Source organism: Erpetoichthys calabaricus, chromosome 4 (assembly GCF_900747795.2).
Source record: "Erpetoichthys calabaricus chromosome 4, fErpCal1.3, whole genome shotgun sequence".
Classification (NCBI taxonomy): Eukaryota; Metazoa; Chordata; class Cladistia; order Polypteriformes; family Polypteridae; genus Erpetoichthys; species Erpetoichthys calabaricus.
In genome coordinates, this window is record NC_041397.2 from 243,018,453 (window position 1) to 243,044,298 (window position 25,846).

Below are 25,846 nucleotides of genomic sequence, written 5' to 3' on the forward strand. Positions count from 1 at the left end.
CATTGTAACTGAACAACAGAGAGCACACACAGCTCCTGTGACAGTGTATCTATCATGCATGTTTACCATTCATCCATTGATCCCGTCGATTGCCAGTGTATAATCTGATGCTACAGAAAGGTTTTTCCCTTACAATGTGCTCACTTCACATGCAACACAGATTTATATATCTAATAGGATTTTTTTTAGACTTTTCGACCGTAGACAGTTCATCGTAAACAGAGGCCTGGTGTCTGTCAGACCAGGTTAAGGAGAGCATCTCTGGTCTTTGCAATTCAAAATCTCTGCTCCTACTTTGAGCGCTGCCTTCATGAGGTGTCGGATTGATGTAGAAATGTGGCACTCGGCGAGCTGTCTAATTGTTCCCACCAGTTTTAAGCATCTCGTCTCCAGATATTTACAGTATGTTATACGTATAGCTTCAGTGAGACTAACATAATTTAGTTAGACTTTTAATAAGCCATTGACACAGTTCTTCACCAAAGATTAACTCTAAAACTAGGAGCTAAAAACTTTGACAACTTTAAAAAAAGTATTTGGGTAAAGTGTTGGGGAAATCTTACCTTTTAACTAACCAATGAGCTTGATGGACTAATTGGACTCCTTTGGTTTGTCAAACTTCTTAAGTTCTTAACTTCTCATTGTGTATGCAACATGAAGAAAAATACAAAAGGCAAATAAGATGTTTGGTTATATTGTGAAAGCAAATGTCAATCAAGGTATAATATTCTGATTTTTTAATGCACTAGTCAGATGGCATCAGGAGTCCTTTGTACGGTATTGGTAACCAGGCTACAGAAAAGATGTAGCAGCTGTTGAAACTGGCAGAGAGGAGCATCTACGTGCATTTTCCCATTCTTGAAAATGATCAAAGGCATTGATTAAATTGATCAAGTAGCATTCTTTCAGTCACGAGTCACGTTTCATCAGAAACCTTGACAAATTTTAAAAAGTACATAGAGTGATTGATTGAAAAGTTGATAGACTGACTTATTCAGAGAAATCCTATTGAAACCAAACAAGCTCTGTTTTTCCAACCTAATTTCCATGAACAATAATATGTTTGTTATAAAGTTCTTTTCACAAGTCAACATTTTGGGTCTATTCATGAAGAATGAATTCAAGTGACTCATCTCTATAGTGTCTGCCATCTTGCATACCATCATTCTGATCTGATTTGCTCCATGGAAGCAGCATTTCTTTTGATATTGATGTCAAAGGCCAGCCAGACCTTGAGTTACCCTTGAAATATGTCATGCTATTACAGATTTCTTGGCTGTGCAGATAAAGGGAAGGCTTTTAATGGGCAAGAATTTATATCAGAAGGCATGTTGCTAGACGTTCAGTGATAGTACAATACTTAATTTTTGTGGTTTTTGCAATCTATGTTGGTTCGAAAAAAATAAATATGTACACTGTAAACCACAATAGTAGAAACTTGCAACTGACATTTTATTATGTTGGAGTTAATTGTTTGACACCTACAGCACCCCAGAATACCCATTTCAGACTCCGAACCTCTTGTATCTATCTGGATGAGACACTGCAGCATCTTCTCAATTGGCTGACTGAAAGAGCTTGATGGAATAAGTGGTCTTGTGTGCTTTTTCAAACTGTGTAAAAGGCCACCCACGTAAATGATTTCTTTGGGGAGATAATGTATATTACATTAAACACAAAATAAACTTTGATACCATAAAATATTACAATAATTTCATGTGTTCCCAAACATCTCCTTGCAGCACTCAAGCCACTTCATGTTTTTGTTAAATTCCACTAACCGCGCACCTCATTCATATTAATGAGGTAGTGGTTAGTGGTAAGCAGACGCCCACTCTGTTGCAAAAGCACTCTCAGAAATGTTCACACATATTGGTATCCGTTGCGAGATTTTGACTGATCAGGGCGCACCCTTTATGTTTCGCATCATGAAGCAGCTATGGGAAAGCTTTGTAATTAAGCAGTTACACCCCACTCCTGGTACCATGTGACACGTGAGTCACTGTTTTGCACCCCAAAACACAAGGCTGAGTCTCAGAACTTTAGCAATACCAGCTTTATTCAACTTGAACAGGAACAGCAGGGTTATTTATTGCAGCGGGAGCTACCACTCTCCTATACACAGACACAGCAAACGGGCATATTCAGGGCCAGGTCAGTGGCCAAGCTATACTGTTCCCTGCGTTTATAATGTCCCTTGCATCACCCATCGGTGACAGGTGTGTATAGCGCAATCTAGATCGGCTCGTAGTTGTTTCTGTGGTGCTCTACTGCTGCGGTGAACATATGGTTGCCTTGGCAACAGAGAAGCAGTCCTCCACAGATACAGCAGGCACGCTTTGGTGTGCCGTCCCGATTGGGGTGGGGGGAGGTCCTAAAAGAATTCAGAAACCTCACAATACATTGGAAAAAACAATCTTGTAGATTGTGTTCTAACAAATAGAGTACAGTACACAAAAGACCATAAGCCATGGAGTGACGATGAGTAGTAGAAACTCTTATGAAGCAAGGAGTTCCAAACTGGAGCCAAATTTGGTTCAGAAGATGCTGTTATGTCAAAGAGTTGGAGAGATGTATTTTGGTGTCTGCAGCCCTGTTTGAAACACAGTGGTGGCATTGGTCTAGGGGTTCATTTTAACCAGTGATGATCTACTCAAGAAACAGATGGAAACAGTAACTGCTGAGAAATATAAATTGATTATGATACTGTACAATTGGGGAAAAGTAACTTATTGGTAAAAAAAATTAATCTTTCAGCACAGTCACAACCCTAGACACACACTGCAAACACTAAGAAGAGCAACTGTACATGGAACAGACATCTGCAGATTGAGCCATTAGAGTGATTGTTAGATTGTCCACCAAAGAGCCCTAAAGTCAGCATAACTAAAACGAACAAAAAACAGTTGAAGTTAAAAGAGGTGTCAGGGCAAATCATGCAAGAGAAATTTAGCACAGAGAAAACAGAGTAGTATACTAAAGATAACTGCTTCAGCGTAGCTTTCACAATAAATACTGACTTGTTTTTTTTGTATCAGTTTTTTTTGTGTTTATTCTAAAATTACATAGTGTATTAATAAACAAATACCTACTGCCCAGATAACTAGCTTTAAAAAATCATTTTCTTTACTGACCTAAGTCATTTGCACAATAGCATATGGTCTTAGTGTCTCCTATCTCAATGGAATTATTTAACCTCTTTCAGCACCACCAGTCTTTCCACTGATCTTCAGTTCCCAAAAGTTCAACTAATTATCCTAACAGAGTGGTCCGGAAGCACGTCCAGGTGAGATAGAAGCCCGACAAAGTGGGCTTTGCAGTCCCTGCAGCACCCCCTGACCCCAACAGGGCTTTGCTGAACTCCAACTGTGCCTGGTAGGAATTCGAGGCACCACTGCAACCCAGGGGTCTGCCATCTAGCACTCCAGGGAGGCAGTGCGCCGTGTGTATATGCTCCCCTGGTCCTTCCTTTAAGGCATCCCACCGGGTAAGGGTTCTGGCTGTCTGCCTGCCACAGCTCCTGCATAACCAGGTGAGCAGAAGCCTTTAAGTTGTAAATTAAGCGGTGTTTTCATGACATTCTGTAGGCTTATTGTTCATTAACCATAAAAAAAGTGAATGAAATTCCCTTAAAATAGTAATTTCTTAACTAATAAAAGATGTACACAAAGCATTTATCTACAAAAGAAAATAAATAGCTTGGCATATAAGCAGGCTACATGTCTAGTAAAATAAAATGTTCTTAAGATTTATATTAAGAAAAGACAAGGCTTTTTCTTTTTTGTTTATCTATCTATCTATCTATCTATCTATCTATGAACTTAATTTCGTTATTGGAGAAGCAAAATTATCAATATGGAAGACCCGTAAAAATAAGATTACTGGGGTTGGGATTCAAGATGTTATTGTCTTTTTTAAAAAGGTGTGTGAAAATACAATATTAGAGTATTTTAATTTTTATAAGTTTACCAATAATTTAGTAAAGTTTAAGGAATTGTGGTGCGTGAATAATGTACTTTTTAAATCTGATGATGGTAATTTGCAGTTTGTGCTCTGGAGTTTGAAGTTTTATTTATGTATAAATAAATAATACTCAGGATAAAGTGGGATTGGAGGATGGAAACAATGGGAGGGGCTTACATAAATATTTTTTTTCTTCCAAGAAAAATATGAATATATAATGGTTTGAAACAGGGTATTCAACTTTAAGAATGTGTTTACATTGTTAGTTTAGAATTAGGATTAAGGATTTATTAGGGTTTATCCCTGTGCTTATTCAATATAGTTTGGTTTAAAAAAACTAAACTAAAATAACATATAAAACAGATGTCCCTCTGGAGACAAGTGAAGTTCTGTCTGTCTAACATGTGTAAGTAATTTACAGGTACATTGGACAGGTGTGGCCTATCAATTGTTGGCTAAGCAGCGAGCACAAGCTCTTCTTTTTCTGTTCTTTTTCTAGTTCTGCTGTGTCAACATATGAGCAGCACTACTAAACGCAGGCTCCCTCACTCGGATGCTCAGAATGTCTGTTTTAATTAAAAAGGATAAAATGGAAAGGTCTGAACTCAACTGATGAATCACTTCTTTGCTGACATGACTAGTGATATTAAGCAAATACTGTATGGGCTTTTGTTTTTCCCAGCTTTTTACTTATTTGAGCTTTTATATTTATTACTGTGTACCAAGCAGGGCTGCACGGTGGCGCAGTGGTAGCGCTGTTGCCTCGCAGTAAGGATACCCGGGTTCACTTCCCAGGTCCTCCCCTGTGTGGAGTTAGCATGTTCTCCCCGTGTCTGCCTGGGTTTCCTCTGGGTACTCCGGTTCCGTCCCACAGTCCAAAGACATGCAGGTTAGGTGTATTGGTGATTCTAAATTGTCCCTAGTGTGTGCTTGGTGTGTGTGCCCTGCCTGGGGTTTGTTCCTGCCTTGTGCCCTGTGTTGGCTGGGATTGGCTCCAGCAGACCCCCATGACCCTGTGTTAGGATATAGCAGGTTGGATAATGACTGACTGTACCAAGCCAATTTTGATGAACACCTCATCTTCTTGTATTCTGTCAGAGAATTGGTCATGGAGACAAGAACCATTCAGATGCTGACCGCTCTCCTGTATTCCTGCAGTTCATTGACTGTGTCTGGCAGCTGACAAGACAGGTATTTGACTGTCATTTGTTTTTTCTTTATTTGAATTGTAATTTGCAGCACACTGCCGCACCCCCTCAACTGGGTGACGTGGCCTGCTTGTTTGTCATGTGTATTTATTAGAAGCTAAAAAGTGGAGACGCACACAGCCCAGGTGTGGAATAAAAATGTGACTTTACATGTGATGGGGCATGTGGCAAAGCTAACAGAATGAGCGCAGGCTTGAAGCGTGTGCTTCATTACACCAGGGGTTTGTATTGGGCCAGTGTTGAAAGAAGAAACAAACACACTACTTCTTTTGTTTTGCAGTTCCCAGCAGCATTTGAGTTCAATGAGTTCTTCTTGATCACAATATTGGACCATCTGTATAGCTGCTTGTTTGGGACGTTCCTCTGCAACAGTGAGCAACAGAGGATCAAAGAGGTAAATCAATGAGTAACTAGAGATCTTCAGAAGAGCAGCTACCAATAACCGTCTTATGTTTTGTTGGGAATGTGTAACAAACAACCGTGAACGTGGTGTAAGAAGAAACCCTGACAGCATTTTAGAAGTACCTGGATGAAGGACTGGGGCAGCTTAGCTATTAGCTAAACAAACAAGCTTGATGGACTGAAAGGTCTTCTTATGTTTCTTTTGTCTTCATCACAGTACATTGGAAATTCTGTAATAACTATGCCCACCCACTGTAAAATAAGGGGGCTCCAACTTGAAAGTAGATTTCTTTAAAGATACAATATAAACATCATCATATTTGTAAGTGTATTTCATAAACCGGTACAAATATGAATTTCAATAGTTTGGATTTCCTCTGTGGTACATCATGTTGTACCAGGAATTGAAAACGTGAGGCCTGATGTTACTTGTGTTAAAAAAATGTCAGAAGCATCATGAATCAGTTTGTGTCAATCAGGCAGTCGATTATAGGTTTTGCTTTTAGCAATGCCAAAAAATAATTTGTTTGGCGAGGGTCCCACTTTATTTTCCTTAATCTCTTTTATATTTATGATGGTTCCTTAACCCTTGAACTGACACATACTTGGGGGTTAATGTTTTAAGTAAACGTCACAATTCACAAAGAAAAAGTGAAATTTAAATGGAACACTTTTTTTCCCATGCAAAGAGCATCACAATCACTGCAACACTGATAATTTTACACACTGCTAATGAAAAACTATTTAAAAAAACTACTGGAAAAATATGTACAAGGTGCAACTGACGCCATGGATGAAATTCAGTAAATCACCGAGCCAACTGTGCTTGAACTGGCTGCACTCAAGCACACAGAGGTAAACGCCGACGCTGGCAGGCTAGTCGAGTGCAGCGGCTCAATCCCAGAGACAGTGAGCCTGCAGTGTTGTGTGCCCGTGGTCATGAGCTGGCTGCTCAACGAATGTATGGCACTGACTGATCAGCTCCGGCGTGCTGGCAAATTGCACTGGAAACCGACTTTAGCCGGTTCCGGCGGTTCAAGGGTTAATATTAGACTTCTGTGAAGGTTACTGAAGCACTTAATTTTTAAGAAACATGATTATACAAGTTATTGATACACACAAGAATTATGGGGAATTGAGTAACTGCTTATACAGTATATTGACATACAACATGGGATGCATGGCAGATGAGACAAGCAAACAACCTGGACGAGGCTGGCGATTTCCTAGCTAGATTATGATGCCAGGCCTTTGAGGATGTGTGGACTTGTGTGTCATAGCTCTGGATAATGCTGAAGGTTTTTGCCTGGTGTGGAATACACTCTTAATCTTTGGAACCTGGTCCTTTATTTATGCTGTGGTATCTTCAGCTAAGCATGATTTTGTAATAATTAAAAGATATATTTGTCATGCGTTGACTCTTTCTGGCAAAATGATGTTGAGGTGCTAAAATCTGGCTCATTCTCCCAGATTGGGCTTGTTGCAAGCTTGAAGAAGTGGATCTTAAAGTTAATATAGTTTATGGCGTCCAGCTCCAAGGCTGTACGGAGTGTAGTTTAAACATGAATTGTCCTTTTAGATGACTTATTTGTCTGAAGAGCTCTCATCCTATCAACTAATTCTTGATTAACACCACTTGTTAGAAGCTGAAACTCCGAAAGCAAGCTGACTAAATGGTGGATGTATAGCTCAGCTACAGAATAGCTCAGTCTGGAAGGCAGGTAGGGCGTCTGGCTTACTGCATTTTTATTAAGTCTGACCTGCTTGACACAGAAAGCCTTAAGTGCCACTACATTATGCGAAATGCCCGTTTTGCCCAACACGTGTATTTTTTAACCTACTGCCTTTTCTCAGGGGCTGCAAAAGAAGACCGTTTCCCTGTGGTCCTATATCAACAGTCACTTGGAAGAGTTTCTCAACCCACTTTATGTCAACTACTCTCATCATGTGCTGTACCCTGTTGTCAGCATGCGCCACCTGGAGCTGTGGGTGGGATACTACATCAGATGGAATCCTCGGATGAGACTGCAGGTAAGGAAGGGGCTGTTACTTGGAAAACTCCTTGTAACAAAAAAGCTGCTGTTAACTTTTTTTTTTGTTTGTTTTAAATAAAAGGAACCGATTCATCATTGCTACAAAGAGCTGCTTTTAAAGAGAGCAGAGCTGAAGAAGAAGGTAGAGGAGCTTCAGAGAGAGCTGATAAGTAGATCGGCATCATCCTCTTCAGAGAGAGCTGCTTCTCCAACTCGTTCAGTGACTCCAGTGCAGACCTTTGTATGAATCTTGCACAGCTATATTCTCTCATTGTTGAAAAATCTACACTACACAGGTGATAAAGCACTAGACACCTGACCCTTGCTAGATATGATGTACTAACTGCCACCAGCTTGTAATAAGCTTTACGCTTGTTGGCCCTCATCTCTCTCATCTTTGCAGTGCAATTCATGTGGCTAATTCTGGTGGGTTTGTTGGTCTTGTTAAAGAAATGTGACACTAGAATTGTTATCATCCAAACCTGACAGCTGGAATTCGTTTGTTTGAGTGCAGCATGGCTGTCACATTTGCTTGGCTGTAGGGAACCCAGAGTTGTCCAAATTTTACAACCTTCATCTCTGAAAGTGAAATTACAGCCTGAGTATTGAAAAGGTGACTCCCACTTGATCTGCTCCACCATAGAACCTCCAATCCCAGGCCAAGAGGTGGAGTAGTGAGGGACCAGAAGTCATTTGCACAAGTGATTCAGACTTGTTTTGCACTAATCTCACCACTGTTACAGCAAAGGGAAAGAGAGAGTCGTAATCAACTAGTTTATGAAGGTAGTACTTGGAGTTTTTTTTCTGATGTTGTAAATAGGTATTTATTTTTTTTAACCTAGACTGACATATATGTTCTTAGCTGTAGTAGAACATCAAGACACTAAACTTTGGCTATATTAGAATGGTTGATGCCTGAGAAGGGTCACTGAAAAATCTAAATCCTGTTAACAGTTAGATAGAAATGTAAAATCAGCTTGGATTTGATTTGAGGAAGGAGGGAAAACTGTTCAGTAGTGAAAATACAGACAATGTAAGTTTCTTCTGGCCGAGAAGCCTTAAGTGTTATTTATGTTAGTTTCTTTCACTGTCTTCATCCAACACTAAGATTATAGTATGTATGACTTGTACTGGTCCATCAGTGTAAAACAGACTACAACACATTTAATTAAAAAAATAAATACTTTATTAAAAATGTAAGAATAAAACAGAATCGCAACTCAGTAATCCCAACAGACATCATCTTTCCGGAGGGAGTTCTGCAATGTCTGCATATCTCTCAACAGTCGCAAGCTTTCATTGCCTCGGGTGCAAGACTTTGCCCTTGTCGCTCTTCCACGTTCCCGAGAAGAACTTTTACTACACTTGGCAACTTTTGTTTCCATGGAATCCTGGGCCAACTTTGTTTGCTTTCTTGATGCAGCCTTTAATTTTGTAAGCTGGAATAAAAACAGAGAGCTTATTACTGTAGTAATCCGGCTATTTGTAATTTGGAGTGGTCCCTGAAAGAAAAAGATCATTTAAAAACGGGTAAGCTGCCTCCCACTTGAGCAAATTCAAACAGGAACTGGAAGAGAAGGCCCAAAGGTAAACCGAGCAGCTGTGTCACTGGTACTTTTTTCATTTGTTGCATTGCTGAAAATATCTGGATTATACTTGACACACACTTCACTCTGATAATGTCACAAAGTGAACAAGTGACAATCTGTCTGCAATCCTTATTCCTGTAAGGCCAAACAGCATGTAGGTCCAGGAACATATCAGGCTTTGTAGCATGGATTAAAAAAATGCACAGGTCCAGTTGCTTATTATTTTGGATACTAGCTCCAAAAAGGAGTTCTTACTGACTTTATCTTTGATTACCATGACATGTTTTGTAGAAGTTTCAATGACAACTGCTCAACTCGGTATTGTTTCACAAAAAACTGTTTAGTCACGTATGCGGTCAAGTTCTTCTTTCACTCAGATGCCCAAGATGGTTGCCTTGTGCTCTCCAAACAGAGCAGGACCTCATCTTGGCCACATGGCCAGCAGGAGCCATTCATCTCGGTAGAGCCAGGTTACGCCAGCATGTAAGCTGGAGGGAAAGACGACGCCTAAAGGCAACTGTTGATGGAAGCACAAACTCTTTGAACATGATGTTTGTGTGCCAATTCATGCAAGACATACTGTATGTAAGTAGAATGACAGTTACTCAGAATGAGCCAGTTTGAGGTAATTTTGTCAAGAGCAAACAGCCGAGGACTTTGAAGAGAGGTACAGCGGGGGCACGTGGTGGTACATAAACAGGCTTTGACTGGGAAAAGTCATGAGAAGAACACAAGGAGCAGTGGAAAAAAACTATTTCTCCAGTGAGTCATTTCTACCTTCTTCTCAACAGGTACAGCATGACATACGCTGATAACAACAAAACTAGTCTGGGGGTCCTGAAAGTTAAAAGACAATATCGGTAAATAAAAAGCAGTTTGAAATGAATGTGGTTGTCCTACAGGGAAACACTCCTGTAATGAAGCAGTTGAATCTTATGGAAGAATAATGTCTGAATCCACAAGCTAACCATTTTGAATGTTTTAAAGAGCATGACAATATAGTAGAACATACTGTGACATGCAAAGGTTTGAGCACCCTTACTTAAAATGTCTTAACTGAGCAGAAGATGAGCTGAACACCAAAAGGCATAAAGTTAACGATGAGATTTCAGCATTTTATGCAAGATTAGTGTATTGTTTTTGTTTAGTACAATCGTATAATGAAAAAGAAAAGGAGCGCCATGCAAACGCTTTTGCACCCCAAGATATTTGAGGCCTCAGATAACGTTTACCAAGGTTGCAGACCCCCATTAGGACTTGTTCACAGTCATTGTTAGAAACCCCCAGGTGAAGCACATCGCAAAGCTCTATAAATTCTCTGACTCCACAAACCTTGTCCCAACAGGTAGCAGCCATCAGCAGCTGCCTAGCACTCTGAAAAATAAAACAACTTATGTTTAAAAAGCAGAAGGCGGCTTCAAGAAGACAGCAAAGCATTTTCAGGTAGCGGTTTCCTCAGTTTGTGATGTTATTAAGAAAGGACAGTGGAGGTCAGGTTGAGGTCTGGAAGACCAAGACAATGTTCTGAAAGAGCTGCTCATTAGATTGCTAGAAGGGTGAATTAAAAAAAATCCTGCTTGACTGCACAGGACCTGCAGGAAGATTCGGCAGACTTTGAATTGATGGCTCACTGTTCTACTGTGCAGTAACACCTGCATGAATTTCCCATTGGGATTAATAAAGTATCTATCTATCTGACCTTCGTAGTACAGAAAACGTGTGTCCTAGAAACAAAATTCAGGGCCTGAAGTTTGCAAATTAACATCTACATAAGCCTGACACATTTTGGAATCAAGTCCTGTGGACTCAAATCAAAATAAAACTTTTTGGCCACAATCTGAAAAGGTACATTTGGAGAAAAAGGGTTCCAGGACAAGGACACCTCTCCAACTATTAAGCATTGAGGTGGATCGATCATGCTTTGGGCTGGTGTTGCAGCGTATGGTACAGAGAACATGTCATTGGGGAAGAATGGATTCAAATTAATACCAGAGAATTCTGAAAGCAAACATCACACCATCTGTAAAAAAGTTGAAGTTAAAAAGAGGATGAGTCCTACAACAACATAATGATGTGAAACACGCCTCAAACTCTACAATGGAGTACCTCCAGGGTTGGTGCAAGCTGACGGTTTAGCCATGACCCTCACAGTCCCCCGACCTAAACATCATTGCAGATCTGTGGATCTCAGAAGAGCAATGCATGCAAGACGGCCCAAGAATCTTGCAGAATTAGAAACCTTTTGCAGAGACAAATGGGCAGAAATACCCCAAATAAGAGTTGAAAGACTCTCAGCTGGCAACAAAGTGTTTACAAGCTGTGATACTTGCCGTACTGACAATGTTGGGTGCCCAGACTTTTGCTTCGGGCTCTTTTCATTTCTTTTTGGAATTCTGTATCTTTCAATGACGGAAATAAAAATGTAATCTTGCTTAAAATGGTAAAGAAATATGTCACCTTTAACTTTATGCCTTTTGGTGTTCAGTTCATCTTCTGCTCACGTAACTATTCACAGTAACAGACATTTTAAGCAGGGGTGCCCAGACCTTTTCATGCCACTGTATATGTTTTGCAGCGTCCGTCTCTAGCTGTGTGGAGTTTGCTGTGGACACTCCGGCTTTCATCCCATGTCCAGATGATGTTGACATGTTAAGTTAAACGCCAACACTGAAGTAATATGGCATGGGTGAGTGCAAGTCTGAGTATGTGATAAACGGACATGATGTACAGGGCTGACTTCTGCATTTCCTACTCTGCTGCAAGTGATGCGTTTTATTTTCCAGCAATCCTTAAATTAGATAAATAGGTTTCAGTAAATATTTGGATGTATAAATTGAAGACGATGATAAGCAAGTGAAAACAGCAAAGTAATTTTAGAGTCTATGAACTACTCGCTTAAAGAGACTGGATAATTTCATGCAGTTAACTACAGTCTTAAAACACTGGCATGATTGGGGTTATAAAAATGTGCGACTTCATACCCTTAATCCAGGGTGCGCTGGTATTTTTGGCACTCTCTGCTTCATGCAGATTTCCTTAACATGAAAAGTTACTTCTAACTAGAGTAACGGAAACAAAACATTATGAAAACTATGAGACCTGTGAGAGGTTTTGGAAGAGAGGAAGACTTTTTTTTTATGAATTACACTTCAACTATCAAATGTTAACTGAATGATACAGGGTTTAGATTTTTTGACAATATTCAGTTCATCAAATAAAATCAGAACTGTACATTACTATTTTCATAAAAATACAGCTTTGACAGCAAACAGTGTCATGTACGATTTTTAACTTGTGCCAACAAGATATGGAATTTGGCTGGAGCGTCCTAACATTTGCATGGAACTGTATTTCTGTTATTTTGTGCAGTGTCACTTACATAGCTTTAACACCGTACATCCTAATTAACTGGTTTGGCAAAAGCCAGTCTCTGTTACTCTGGATAACTTTCCTTATCCAGTCAGCCGATTAGTTACCTGCTGCTGGTGACGGTGCACTTTGGCTATCTGATCACCTTTACTCTCCATCCGCTTTACTAGAGATTGCAAGTCCCGCTCCAGATCCTGACGCATCTGCTCACTAGAAGCCGCCTGGATCTGCTTTGCAAGGTCATGGTGCTCCCTATGAAAAACAATTTATATTAGTAAACAGCAGATGGCTGACAATATGGAAAAGGAGGATGCCGGAGGATAAACATTTTTCCAATGCCTTTAAGTCCAACAGGCACTTTCACATACAGTATGTTGCCAAATTATAGAAGAAAAAAGTGGTTAAGTAACATTTTAAATTGCAGACTAAGTGGCACAGTATTATATGAATGTGATTTTTAAAATCAAACAAAACAAATGCATTTAAGGTTCTAGGGATGGACACTGCTAACTGGTCAAATACACTCATGCCCCATTTTACAGACGTCCCTCTAGGTGAAGTGAGCTCACATAGAGACAGACAAACACTGAGTGGCAAACTCACTCACTGCCCAATGACAGCCACCTACGACGCACTGGATATGACATTCTGCTGTCCACGGACCCGGCGTGCAGCCGCTAAGACATGAAGATGAACTGCAGTTCATCGACGTCTGACATTGTTTGCTGTTGGCTGGAGTACATCACCACGGACATCTATTATTATTTTTATCTTGCTCTCTGCATGAAAACTTAACATTAAAATTTTTTCAGCTATCACTACAAACAACACTGGGGTAAGTAACATATAAAAATAACATTTTTGGATGGCATATTCCTTTAAGTCCACCAATATTATTCTCTAGGGATTTTTTTTTTTTTTATTTTCCAAAAAGAATTGTATCGGATTATATTTCATCTACTGCGGTGGGTTGGCACCCTGCCCAGGATTGTTTCCTGCCTTGTGCCCTGTGTTGGCTGGGATTGGCTCCAGCAGACCCCCATGACCCTGTGTTCGGATTCAGCGGGTTGGAAAATGGATGGATGGATATTTCATCTATGTATTATCTGAGAAGCTCCCTTTTTAAGCCTGCATTAATAAACCTCCGAGTATTAAGGATATTTGAAATCTATGAGCTTGCTATCTTTTACTTATTCTTAAACTGTAATGATCTCTAATCAAACCAAACAATATACTGTATATACTGCACAGAAAGTTTTGCTGCTTCCATATTTTGTAGAGAAGCATGGCAACAGTAAATTGCTCCAGCTATTAGGCATGGGAGAATTCAACAGCTTCCAAACTTCTTAAATTAAAAAAATAAAAGTATTTTCCAAAATATGTACCGCCCTCAGCAAAGTATGTTTTGACCTTGTGAGTTCTGGCAATGCAAATGTTTGAAGTCATCAATCTTTATTTTGTGTCCTGAAGTAGGCTACTCAGTACTTGTGACAATTTCTAACACAACATTTTCAACCTGACCAACTTTTAATTTTTTTTTTTTAGTCAGTTCAGTCATTAAAATATGTCCTTAAAATTAAAAAAATTTGCTGTCATGCTTTTGTTCAGTTTTGGTGGGGAAGGAAACTCTGCAGCCTTCAGCTAACTATACTCCTCTTCCCTTCCACAACTACCAACAAACGTAAAATTACCCAATATGAAGTCATAAAATATCCATTTTGATTTTTTTCCGGTTTAAGGTATAGACAAGGCTTTTAGCCTTCTTTCAGGACTGCTGCAAACTTTCATACACATTTTACTCAAGCCATACTTTACTGGAAAACACGTACTCACAAGCTCATGTGTCCAAATTCATCCTGTAGCTCAAGAAGTAAGCCAGAGAGCTCCTCGCAGCTAGAAGAAGAGCTAGAGGTGTCGGAATCTCTCATGCCAGAAGGAAACGTGGGCCGTCTTGTTAAGGGCCTGTCGCTTAACACCCGCTCATTACACAAGACCCGTGAGTGATGCTTCATCAAGTGAAGAACGTTCTGGACATTGGCACGCACAGAGTGGCTGGCACTGGTAGACTGGTTAACACATTAAAGCATAATATGCATGTCACATTAGTTTTCTTGCTAAAAATTGTGAAGGAAAAAAAAAGATAATATATATATATGTCACACACACACACACACACCCTAGTTGTGTTACCCATCTAAGATGGGTAGAAATCTAAGTAAACAAAAGTAGACCTCATCCGTTAATGTTTGCAGTGCACCATGCAATGCACAGGTTTCCGTTATATGTTATTTGGTATGGGATTCATAAAAGCAGCACTGTTTGTGAGCTCCATCTGTTGGAATGACAAATACAATGCATTTTATTACTAAAAATATTTGTGAACTGTTCTCTTTTGGAATGACAGAGACGCACGCTCTTTTATTATTGGATTATTGAAGCATTTTATTTTCCTTTATGTCACTTGTATTATGGATAAATATTTTCTGTACATATTGTATTAGTTAAACATCTATATACAGTGGAACCTCGGTTCACGACCATAATTCGTTCCAAAACTCTGGTCGTAAACCGAGTTGGTCGTGAACCGAAGCAATTTCTCCCATAGGATTGTATGTAAATACAATTAATCCGTTCCAGACCGTAGAAACTGTATGTAAATATATACATTTTTTTAGTTTTTAAGCACAAATATAGTTAATTATACCATAGAATGCACAGCGTAATGGTAAACTAAATGTAAAAACATTGAATAACACTGAGAAAAACCTTTAACAACAGAGAAAACTAACACTGCAATAGTTCGCGCTATAGTGCTAGGAACCGTTCTCGCTAAAAACACTTTTTTTAATGAGTTTTAAGCACAGGGGGAAAAAGGAACATTTGAAAAATCTGTAATTAAATAAACCACCAAGAAAAGTAACATTGCAACAATGCAGGCTACGAACCGATCACTGGAAACAGAACTGAAAACAAAAACAAGCCTTCTCTAACTTATGCGTCCCTCAATCGCTCTGTGTGTGTGTGCGTCTCTCTTTTGCGAGCCCCTGTGTGTATCTCTCTAGCGCGCTCCTGTGTGTGCGCGCCTGTCTCTCCTCAGCCCCCCCACTACCCCCCCCCCCCCCCACGCGCCGCCTGTGTATGTGTGTGTGTGCGTCTCTCTTTTGCGAGCCTGGAGCACCTGTGTGTGTCTCTCTAGCGCGCTCCTGTGTGTGTGCGCGCGCGCCTCTCTCTCCCCCGCCTGTGTGTGCGTGCGTCTCTCTTTTGCGAGCCTGGAGCTCCTGTGTGTGTGCGCGCGCGCCTCTCTCTCCCCCGCCTGTGTGTGCGTGCGTCTCTCTTTTGCGAGCCTGGAGCTCCTGTGTGTGTTGTCACGCTTGGGTCACAGATTTGCACAGAGACACAGGAGGTTGTAGAAAAAAAGGAACTTTATTCAAAGCTCTGCAAACAAACATTTGTCTCTTTTCAAAAGTTTAAACGTGCTCCATGACAAGTCAGAGATGACAGCTCCGCCAGGAGCACAGATTGTCTGAGAGAGAAAGAAGGAGAAGCAAGCAACCAATTTAACAAACTGAAAGAAGCCCGTGCAGGCTTTTTAAGAAGGCGGAGCACCGCACGAGAGGCATATTACGCGACAGAGCCGGCAAGAAGGGAAAGGAGGAATGTGAAGGTAGTCTGTCCATGTTTCTTAGGGGTTTTCCCAGGGGCGTCTGTATTCTCTGGGGGTGCGATCAGCTTTGCAGCTCACAGTGTGTCTGTCTAGAGCGCTCCTGTGTGTGTGCGCACGCGCCTCTCTCGCGCGTGCTCCTGTGTGTGTACAGCCCTCTGTCTCTTGCGCTGCCTCTCTCTGTGTGTGTGTGTGTGCGCGCGTGCGCTCTCTCTCGCTCGCTGCACAGGGAGAGAATGAACATCAACAAACCGAAAGGGAACCTGGCTTGTTCGTATACCGAGTGTTTGGTCGTGAACCGAGGCAAAAGTTTGGCGAACTTTTTGGTCGTAAACCGAGTTGTACGTGTGCCGAGACGTTCGTGAACCAAGGTTATTTTAAAGGAATTTAATTTATTTTAGTATTGTTATAGTCACTATAAGCCAGCAGAATTTCATTTTGTTAACAAAAAATGAACAGGTGACATCTGTAGTCTACAGCAGGGGTTCTCAAAGTTGGTCCTGGGGGTCCCCTGTGGCTTCAGGTTTTTGCTTCAACCAGATTTATAATCAGTGACTACTGATAACACTGATTTCAGTTAATTAGCTGGTATATTTTTTCTCTTCTCTTATTCTACATTAAGAAAGCACAGAGGCATGATTTTTACATTTATAAGACATTTAGAAATATTTACATTTTTGTTATAGATTATATAAATGCTTGACTCACTTTTGTTTCTTTCATTATATTTTACCCTTTCTCAGTGCAGTATCCCCCCCCCTTCGTTGTATCTTAATAATGACAATTAAAAACAAACAGAGCAGACACCCAGGCAAACGACACTGAATTGTGAAGGGCCGCAACTACTTTAGTGTTAGGCCCACTAATTAGAAAACAATGGATTAATTAAACAATTAGAACACCCGGAAAAATAGAATGAAAATCAAGATGAAATTATTAAAAAGAAAAAAAATACACTATTCCCATATAGTACATTTAATTTTTTTTTTTTTTTTTTTAAACCAAACCTAGTTTTTTAATTTCTATATTGTTCCCAATACACAAAATCTGGGCAATAACAGTTTGCTTAGTTAGCCCAGGATCCCAATTAAAAGCAGAAGCTGGTTGGAACAAAAACCCACAGCCACAGGGGGTCCCCCAGGACCGACACCGAGAACCCCTCGTCTATAGTTTAATTATAAAAATACCAAAGTTGAAACTTTACTATAGAACATAAGGCTTCTCCGTGTTTGGCTATGCAGGAGCTTGGTTTAAAAATGTAAAGAGTTAAAAGAATTTCGAGAGCTGGGGATAAAGTTCTACCTGCATTGGCTATCCACAATGAGGACATTATAAGTACTGCCACTAGTGAGATATATATATAACTCTAATTTATTATACACAAACACACAGTGCCCTCCGCTATTATTGGCACCCTTTGTAAAAATCAGTAAGGCGGGTTAGAAAGAATTCAGTTTGCTGAAGACCCATCATCTTGCACTGAAAAAAATGAGACAGTTCCTATACACTCCACAATCAACTTGATGTCCAATTTAAATGGGAAACATGCTTCAGTTACATACTTTCACATTAATTTCCAAGGTTGCCAACAATTGTGGCACATGTGTTCTTGTTAAAAATACGGATTTCTGGATGAGGGCTTTGTTTTTCTTTGAATGAATTTGTTTCAATTAAAAGTCAGATGTTCTCATTTTTTCAGTGCAAGATGACGTCAGCAGTGATTTTTTTGTAAACCTGCTTCTTTTTACAAGGGGTGCCAATAATAGTGGGGGGGGCACTATATTTTATATAAACATATACAGAAACACACACACACACACACACACAAAGGGGGTGCCGAAAAATAATACGCCCAACCAAGAAGAGAATGACATGTAGCCATGAAACTTGCAAGTTATTCAATATATTTACCCCAAAGTTTGACACACTTTGCACATTGTGCCTGAAGTTTATGTAACTCTTCCAAAAAAATTCTGATGTCTGGTCATTGAAATAACTGCTCCTCTCACCTCCGAATCGCTCAAAAACAAACTGTTTTCAAGGTTTTGAAATGGGAAATAGTCAGATGGAGCAAGATCTGGTGAGTATGGTGGATGGTCCACGTAGCCAAACCCCAGCTTCATCAAAACATCCACTGTCTTTCCAGCCTAGTGAGCAGTTCCATTATTTTGCAAAAGTAGAACTCCTTTCCGCAGCTTTCCTCTTTTTTTCTTTCAATGCCTCCTTTAATCAGTACAGCAAGCTAAAGTGGTATTCTGTATCAACTGTTTAGCCCCTCGGAAGACAACATCATTTATTTATATAGCATGTTGTCATACAAATTATGTAGCTCAAAGTGCTTTACAAGATGAAGAAAGAATAAAAGAAAAAAATACAAAAACAAAACTAGGCAATACTAATTAACAAAGAATAAAGTAAGGTCTGATGGTCACGGAGGACAGAAAGAAAAAAAACGCAAAATTCCTCCTAATCCCAAAACGCTGTAGCCATGACCTTTCCTGCTAACTTTTGGGTTTTGAATTTCTTTGGCCTTGGAGAACCTGAGTGCCACCATTGCATGGATTGTTGTTTTGTGTTATGGTCATAGTGGCATAACCATTTTTCATCAACAGTTATTAGTATTTCCAAAATGTTGCCACATGCTTTCTGAAAATGCTGCAAAATCAAATTGGAAGTGTCCACTCAACGTTGTTGCTTATCAGTATTCAAACATTCGAGCTCCTACTTGGCCATCAGCTTCAGCATACCAAGCTCTCAAGGATTATAAATGTGTTCCCTGGATATCTGTAGGGTCTCAGCAATTGTTTTAAAAAAAAAAAATCAGAAAGTTTGCACACCACTTCTTTGCAGCTGAATACGATGGACACTTGCCACTCAATTTTTGTATCATACATTCATGGATTTCCTTTGGAGTTTTCTTCTGCAGGAATAGGAACTTAATGACAGCTCGGAGTTCCACATTTAAAAATCCCACACTTTTCACTGACATGATTCACTCAATGATCTGAAACAATGTCAAAACATAAGTACAAATAGCTGCAAATCAGCTATGCTGGCAAAATAACAATCAGAATTTAGGAAGTTGGTTGGACTTGGAACGTTTCAGCACCCCCTCATAACACTGATCCCTGTGCAGTGCAGCACTGCATGGCTAATGAGCTACCATACAAAGTAAACCTTAAAGGAGTTTTCCACCTCCCTGAAAAATAAAACACACATAACCCTGTGAAATAATAAGGAAAGATTTATTACTGTTTACAAGATATTTCAATCTTCTTCATGGAAGAAAAAAAGTGCAAAGCATCTCCAACAGACTAGAAACTAAAAAGACATTCCAGCTGCAGTGGAGTCATCACTTCTAGCAATGGAACTAGACAGCTGCTGCCTTGTCACATGACAAATGTGTTCCCCAAGTCTGGAAATCTGTGAGCACAATTATTATTACCCTTAGACGTGTAGGCCTTACTTTCACAGCACAACAGCTTCAAGCACACCTTAACAGTGGTCAAAACCCAAGTCTCAGTTTCTACTGTGCAGAGGAGACTTTGTCCAGTCTGCAGTTGTCCACTGCCGGTATTTCAAGGCCCTATTTTGTCCTTTAATGAATGGCTTTCTTACTGCTACTCGCCCTGTCAAACCTGTGGCACAAAGTCTCCTCTTCAAAGTAGAAACTAAGACCTGCTTTTTTTTTTTTTTTGAATACTGTTAAGCTGTGCTTGAAGAGATTGTGCTGTGAGGCACCGATCACGCAAGCTGGTGAACCTGAGAAACTTGTCTTCTGATTGGGTTGTGACTTTGGGTCTCTTCCTATCACAGTTTCTTCCAGTTTCCAATTGCATTTGGATTGTGTAGGACACTGTACTTACTGACACTTTCATTTAGAGCACGGGTGTCAAACTCCAGTCCTGGAGGGCCGCAGTGGCTGCAGGTTTTCATTCTAACTATCTTATTCATTAATGACCAGTTTTTGCTGCTAATTAACTTCTTTTGCCTTAATTTTAATTAACTTGACTCAGGCCTCTTAGTTGTTTCTTTCTCCTTAATTAGCAGTCAAATAATAAGGAGACATAAAACAAGCTGCCACATGACCAGCTCACCTGTGCCCATCAAACAATATCTGAAAATAAAGAAAGGTCTCATTAAGGTTGATCTCTCAGGTCACCAAAACATTTTGATGGTGTTCTTAGAAAAAACAGAAGAACAACAGTTTTGGGAATGTCTGCTATGGCACAATGAGAGCAGCAACAAGCCATAGAATTAAATAATGAGTTTAATTAACAGCAAGAATCGGCTTCTCATTAAGAGACTGGTTGGAGTGAAATTGGTTGGAGTTTGCATTCCCAGTTTAGCTGATCATCTGTTGGCTCGTTTCACATCTCATTTCTGTTTGGCTGTCATTTAATGAAGAAAGGAATCAATTCAGAGGACTGAATCCTTAAAAACAAGACTATTAAAATGAAGGGAAAAGGAGTTAATTAGCAGTGAAAAGGGTTAGAAAGAAAACCTGCAGCCACTGTGGCCCTCCAGGCCCGGAGTTTGACACACCTGATTTAGAGAAATTGCAAAAAAATAAATAAATAAAAATCACAGGCCTACACTTCTAAGGGTGATAATGCTTTGTCTCGTTTTGTTTGTTAATTGCTCTTTTCTTGCCATTATCACTAGAATATTGTCCACCTAGTACTTCAGACAGTGTAGTAACAGTCTGTTCCAACTCCGCTTTAAGACAAGCACACGGTTTTTAAGTAATCAACAGAAGTTGGGACACCTGTGCAAACTGTTTGCTTCAACTTACAAGGCCTAATTTACTTTAATTTCTACAGAACATCTATAGGTTGTAACATATTAGTTGTTTCCTGAAGAATTCCCATTTGTAATATTATGATATTTCTTTTTTCAGTTTTTGCTAACCTAAACTTTAAATTCAAACCTCTGGCTGTTTATTGCTTAACTTTTCACCATTTTAGGTCATTAGTTGCATTTCAACTGATTAAATTTGATGAAAAGCCAGAAAAACTTAGTGGGGGTCTAAAACTTATGACTGCTATTGTGTATTGTTTACTACTTGCTAGTTTGAGGCTATTGTTCCATCCGTGTCTTTTGTTCCTTGAGGTGCAATGGCATAGTGGTTAGCATTGCTGCCTCACAACTCAGATCACATTTTTGATCAGGGGGTAGTTAAAACAGCATTGCACTATTATACCTCAGTCAAAACTAGTTCCATTCCTTCTTCCCGATTGACTTAAATGCATTTTGTGGAGTTCAGCGAAATTCCTGAACATTTTCAGAATTTCACCAAGCTCACAGTGAAGCAAACTGTGCAACGTTCACTCATCACTATTGGTTATGCTTCTTTTGTGTTTCCAATTGGAGCACAGGCAGGTGAAGCGAGTTACTCATGGTCGCACAGTGTCATTAGCAGGATATGAACCCACAACTTTAGGGTTTGAAGTTCTAGGTACAAAGCCTTAACCACTACACCAAACTTCCTGTCAACATTAGCCCTTGGCACCAAAAAAAAAAAAAAAACAATACTATACAAAAAAAATCACTTCAGTGACTTACATGATACTTTGATTTGACACGGCCAATGGAGACAGGGAGGGGAAAGAGTGGAGTTTCGCAGCAGCAGCACTGTGAGATGCAGCAGTGGAATCGAACCACAGATTAGCATGGAGACTCGAGTTCAGCGCTGCTTTGTAAGCAACGGTCCGTTTTTTCCCTTCGCATACCACCATATCACTACATTGATATACAATTACTTTTATGTAAAGACTGAAGAACATTTTCAATTACCTGTATGTTTATTTAACACTTAAGCAATTTAAAGACAACCTTTTAAATTGGAATTGAATTGTTTTAATAATGTTAACCTCACCACAGTTTGAAATCTATTGGCTTGGATAGCAAAGAGTGTCAATCAGCACGATTAAGAAAATATAATGCATTATATTTTGGAAAACTGCTTCCTTTAACACATTTACTTTTACAGCCCTAATATATAAATGTTATACATACATACATACATACAAACACAAACCCACCCACCCCCCTTCATCAAGACCTATGCAGCCTGATATCAGGAAATTTATTTAAAAGAAATCCCTTACACAATTCATATTTAAAAACTGTTCAATAAACAAACGGCATCAGGCATATATTCCAAATAAGACTGGCAGTTAAGATTGAACCTGAAGAAACAATACACAAGCAGACTCTTAAAAAAAATATAACTCTATAATTTACTTTGGTTCTGTACACTACTACCTAGAAACCTGAAGGTGGTTAACTCTATGCTTGTTCATTACTTCTTCTTCATACATTGTGGTGTAAGATAAACCAAATTATATAAAATGCTTCATTTGAACATGTCATCTAAACGATAAACTATAGAACAGAACATCTGGAGGATGTCTGTGCTACACATTTCAAAACATCATTTAATGTGTTCACATATCAGAGTATGCACCACATGATTGAAAATCTTGTCATTCAGTACTAAAAAAAGAAAACAGCATCAGCAACATTCAGTGCTTAAGAGATCAAGATAAACCCATTTGTAACTTAAATAGGAAGTAAACCTTTCAAAATTTTTTACCAAACTTGGAAGTGCAATCTGAAGAAATGCCCACCGAGTGACAATATTAGCATACAAATCGGTCAAAACTGTGGCTTTTGCTTAAAAACACAATACTTTAAAATATCATTGGAAGCAAGTTTAATCACAGATGACATGTTAGGTTTAAGCCCTTTTCCACAGGGAGATAAGCTACAACCAATGTGACTTTATGCTGAAGGTAATGTATAAATGTGTCATGTAGGAAATATGCTAGTCATGTAAGTTGTGTTCTGATGCAGGTGACTTTCCGTTTTAATCAAGTCAGTCATTAATTCTCAGTTTTACGTTTTCTACTAGATGTTTTTGCTAGTGAGATTATATAATTGATGAGTGGCCTTAAGAGATACGTTCTATCCCTGTTCAATTCGCCTTCCAAAGCTGACATATATCCCTAACACATAATTTCTCTATTAAATCATAACCTAAATTTCCAGTTCTATTTTTTATTTATGGATTAAAAATGACAAGTAAACCATTTAATTTTAGAAGGGAATAAACAGTTTTGCGCAACTTACCTTTCCTGCCACAAACGGCACATCTCTCAAACTGAACCGATAATGCTGCTGTGTATGTGAGTTTAATAAATGTGGGGACTTCTAGAATTAAAAAATAAACATAATAAAATAAAACCTTTACAAAAGACTAATTAAAGCACTTTCAAAAAAGCAAACACAGCCCCACACCTGAATTGTGTTTTTCTTCTTTTTGGTTTTCTTGGACTTTGGTGGTGGAGGGGAAATTGACTGCAGCAAAATCCGATTAGCTTCCAAACCAGTCTGTAACTAAATTGAAAATAAACAAAATCATAATACTTGTAATTGACTGTAAATGAAACACTTTCTCTAAAAAAAAAAAAAAAGCCACCAAAACATTCATTGGAATATTTGCTGTTACCAGTTTGTGTTGATCCTTCAAAAATATACTATGAAAATGAAAAAAATGGGTTTAAATCTATCACAGTCACCGTTTTTCCCCTAAGACTGGGTTCTTGTTTTAAGATGTGGAAAGTAACCCCCATGAAGTGGTATTTCCCATAGTGTAGGGGAAAGCAAAACTGTGTTTACATATTCAGTGGGATGCTTAACAGTTCTACCATAAAACAGCAAAAAATCAGCTTTCAGAATGCCCATTATCCAAGAGCAGAGAAGTAGGGATAGGAAACTTTGCCTCAAAATGCTCTGTGAATAAATAAAGCACAGCACGTTTAAAGTAATGTAATTTAATATAATGTAAGTTAGTGCAAGGCAAAAACAATCAGTTGTTCACTTACATTTTATTACCAGCTTTAGCATTAAAGCAAGTTTTTTTTTTTTAATACACTTGAATTATGAGTGACATTCACCTTGACACCCTAGTAGACATAAGTAGGTTTATGTGTTGCATGATGCCCTTTGAATGAGTAAGATAAGTTTTTGTGGCGCCTAAATAAAAGCATTCATAATTTACAAAAAAAATAAACTTTCATTTTTTAGCTTTAGCTGGATGTAAAAGTGTAGATTCTCCACTTTGCTTTCCTAACGCGAATATTGAAGTATCTAGCATGTTCTTTTTGATTTACCAGGCTAGCACACAGCCAATCGGGAGCCTTTTTCAGTCCCCCACAAGCTTCTAAAATTGATAATTAATTTTGCTTTTTCTTTAGGGAAAGGTCTGTCTGTCACAGAGAAATCGATTCAGCCTCACGGCACAGAAAGGTGAGTGCTCAGTGTAGTTTGAAAACATCAGTGTCTGTTTTGGGAACAGCTCTTTTAGCTGCCTGAATGAAAATGTATCCAGATTTATTGAACTTGTGTTATACACCACTTGACGCTTTGCATGCAAACTAGACTTAAATTGACTGCTTATGGGTACAAGTAATAATATTGAAACAGTCAGAATTGTGCAGCAGAGAACAGCTTGGAAAATTCCACCACACCCAGAATTGTGGCACCCAAAAGACATTATAGCATACGGACTGTTGACAAAGTGAACTTTGCTGGTCATGACTGGCTTGCGGCAGGTATCGCCAAGCTTTAAACATGACAAAACACAATACTTCAGCAGTGACGAAATATCAATTATATGGAGTATATTCTTTGTTTTATTATAAAATGCCATGTTCCTGAGGCTACACTGTTGTTCAGTCCTGAACAACCTTTATGGTGACAAACACAAACAGGTACAAATGGTGCAATAATTTGTGCATGCAGGCTATTGTTGGTTGTGGGTTAACTTATTCAGGTGTTCTAGTTATATATAAATGTAAGAGAGCAAACATGCAGGTTATACTGTCCTACCCCAACCAAATATAAAAAAAAGGAAATGTGTTGGTTATACAAAGGCACGTGGTATATTCAGAAAAACATGGTACTTAAACTATAACAGCTACAACACGTACTACACAAACTCATTACAATTCCACCCGGGGGTTAAACGTTAACATTATACAAAGTTATTGTCTGTTATACCTGCATTTTTATCACTCTTTAATATAATATTGTTTTTATCAGTATGCTGCTGCTGGAGTATTAAAGATTAAAACAGTATCTATCTATCTACAAATCTGAGGATACTTCCACTGTAAAGGAAAATTAAGGCAAGCGCATACTGTACTCATCTCAACCCACTCTATCCCTGCACGTTTAGAAAGAAGAAAATCAGTAATACCTGGACAGCTTTATGTTGCAGTAATTTCCTGTGGTGTTCTTCATTATAAAGCTTCTGTTCTAGATCCCTTATTTTACTCTGCATATAAAAAAAAAATTCAAGACTTCAACTAACAATTAACACATTTTCAATACAGCATAAAACAGGATTTGCTACAGACTGACCTCTGCAAGTCTCTGTGTTGCTGTAAGTTTGCAATACTCTCTTTCCAGGATGTCCAACTTCTCCAACTTGGACTGAACGTCTGAGTGATTTGCAGACTTCTCTCTCTCCAGGGACATCTGAAAACAAGCATCAATCTTGAGGATGAACAAGAAGGACACACCCAAGGAGGTGGCCAAAATATACCTAGGAGC

At 39.1% G+C, this 25,846-nt stretch overlaps 2 protein-coding genes across 2 annotated transcripts in view; one reads left to right on the plus strand and one right to left on the minus strand.

The window, feature by feature from the left end:
- mtmr2 (myotubularin related protein 2) overlaps positions 1-8,661 on the plus strand; it is a 38,732-nt gene extending 30,071 nt beyond the window's left edge. The window contains exons 12-15 of the mRNA XM_028800499.2: positions 5,062-5,154; positions 5,452-5,565; positions 7,428-7,604; positions 7,689-8,661. Coding sequence (XP_028656332.2) covers positions 5,062-5,154; positions 5,452-5,565; positions 7,428-7,604; positions 7,689-7,853 — 549 coding nt within the window. The 3' untranslated portion in view covers positions 7,854-8,661. The remainder of the gene's footprint in view (positions 1-5,061; positions 5,155-5,451; positions 5,566-7,427; positions 7,605-7,688) is intronic.
- Positions 8,662-8,769: 108 nt separating this feature from the next.
- cep57 (centrosomal protein 57) overlaps positions 8,770-25,846 on the minus strand; it is a 32,356-nt gene continuing 15,279 nt past the window's right edge. Inside the window, exons 5-11 of the mRNA XM_028800500.2 lie at positions 25,655-25,771; positions 25,491-25,568; positions 23,528-23,626; positions 23,360-23,440; positions 14,398-14,630; positions 12,672-12,816; positions 8,770-9,045 (exon numbers count right to left, since the gene is read on the minus strand). Coding sequence (XP_028656333.1) covers positions 8,827-9,045; positions 12,672-12,816; positions 14,398-14,630; positions 23,360-23,440; positions 23,528-23,626; positions 25,491-25,568; positions 25,655-25,771 — 972 coding nt within the window. The 3' untranslated portion in view covers positions 8,770-8,826. The remainder of the gene's footprint in view (positions 9,046-12,671; positions 12,817-14,397; positions 14,631-23,359; positions 23,441-23,527; positions 23,627-25,490; positions 25,569-25,654; positions 25,772-25,846) is intronic.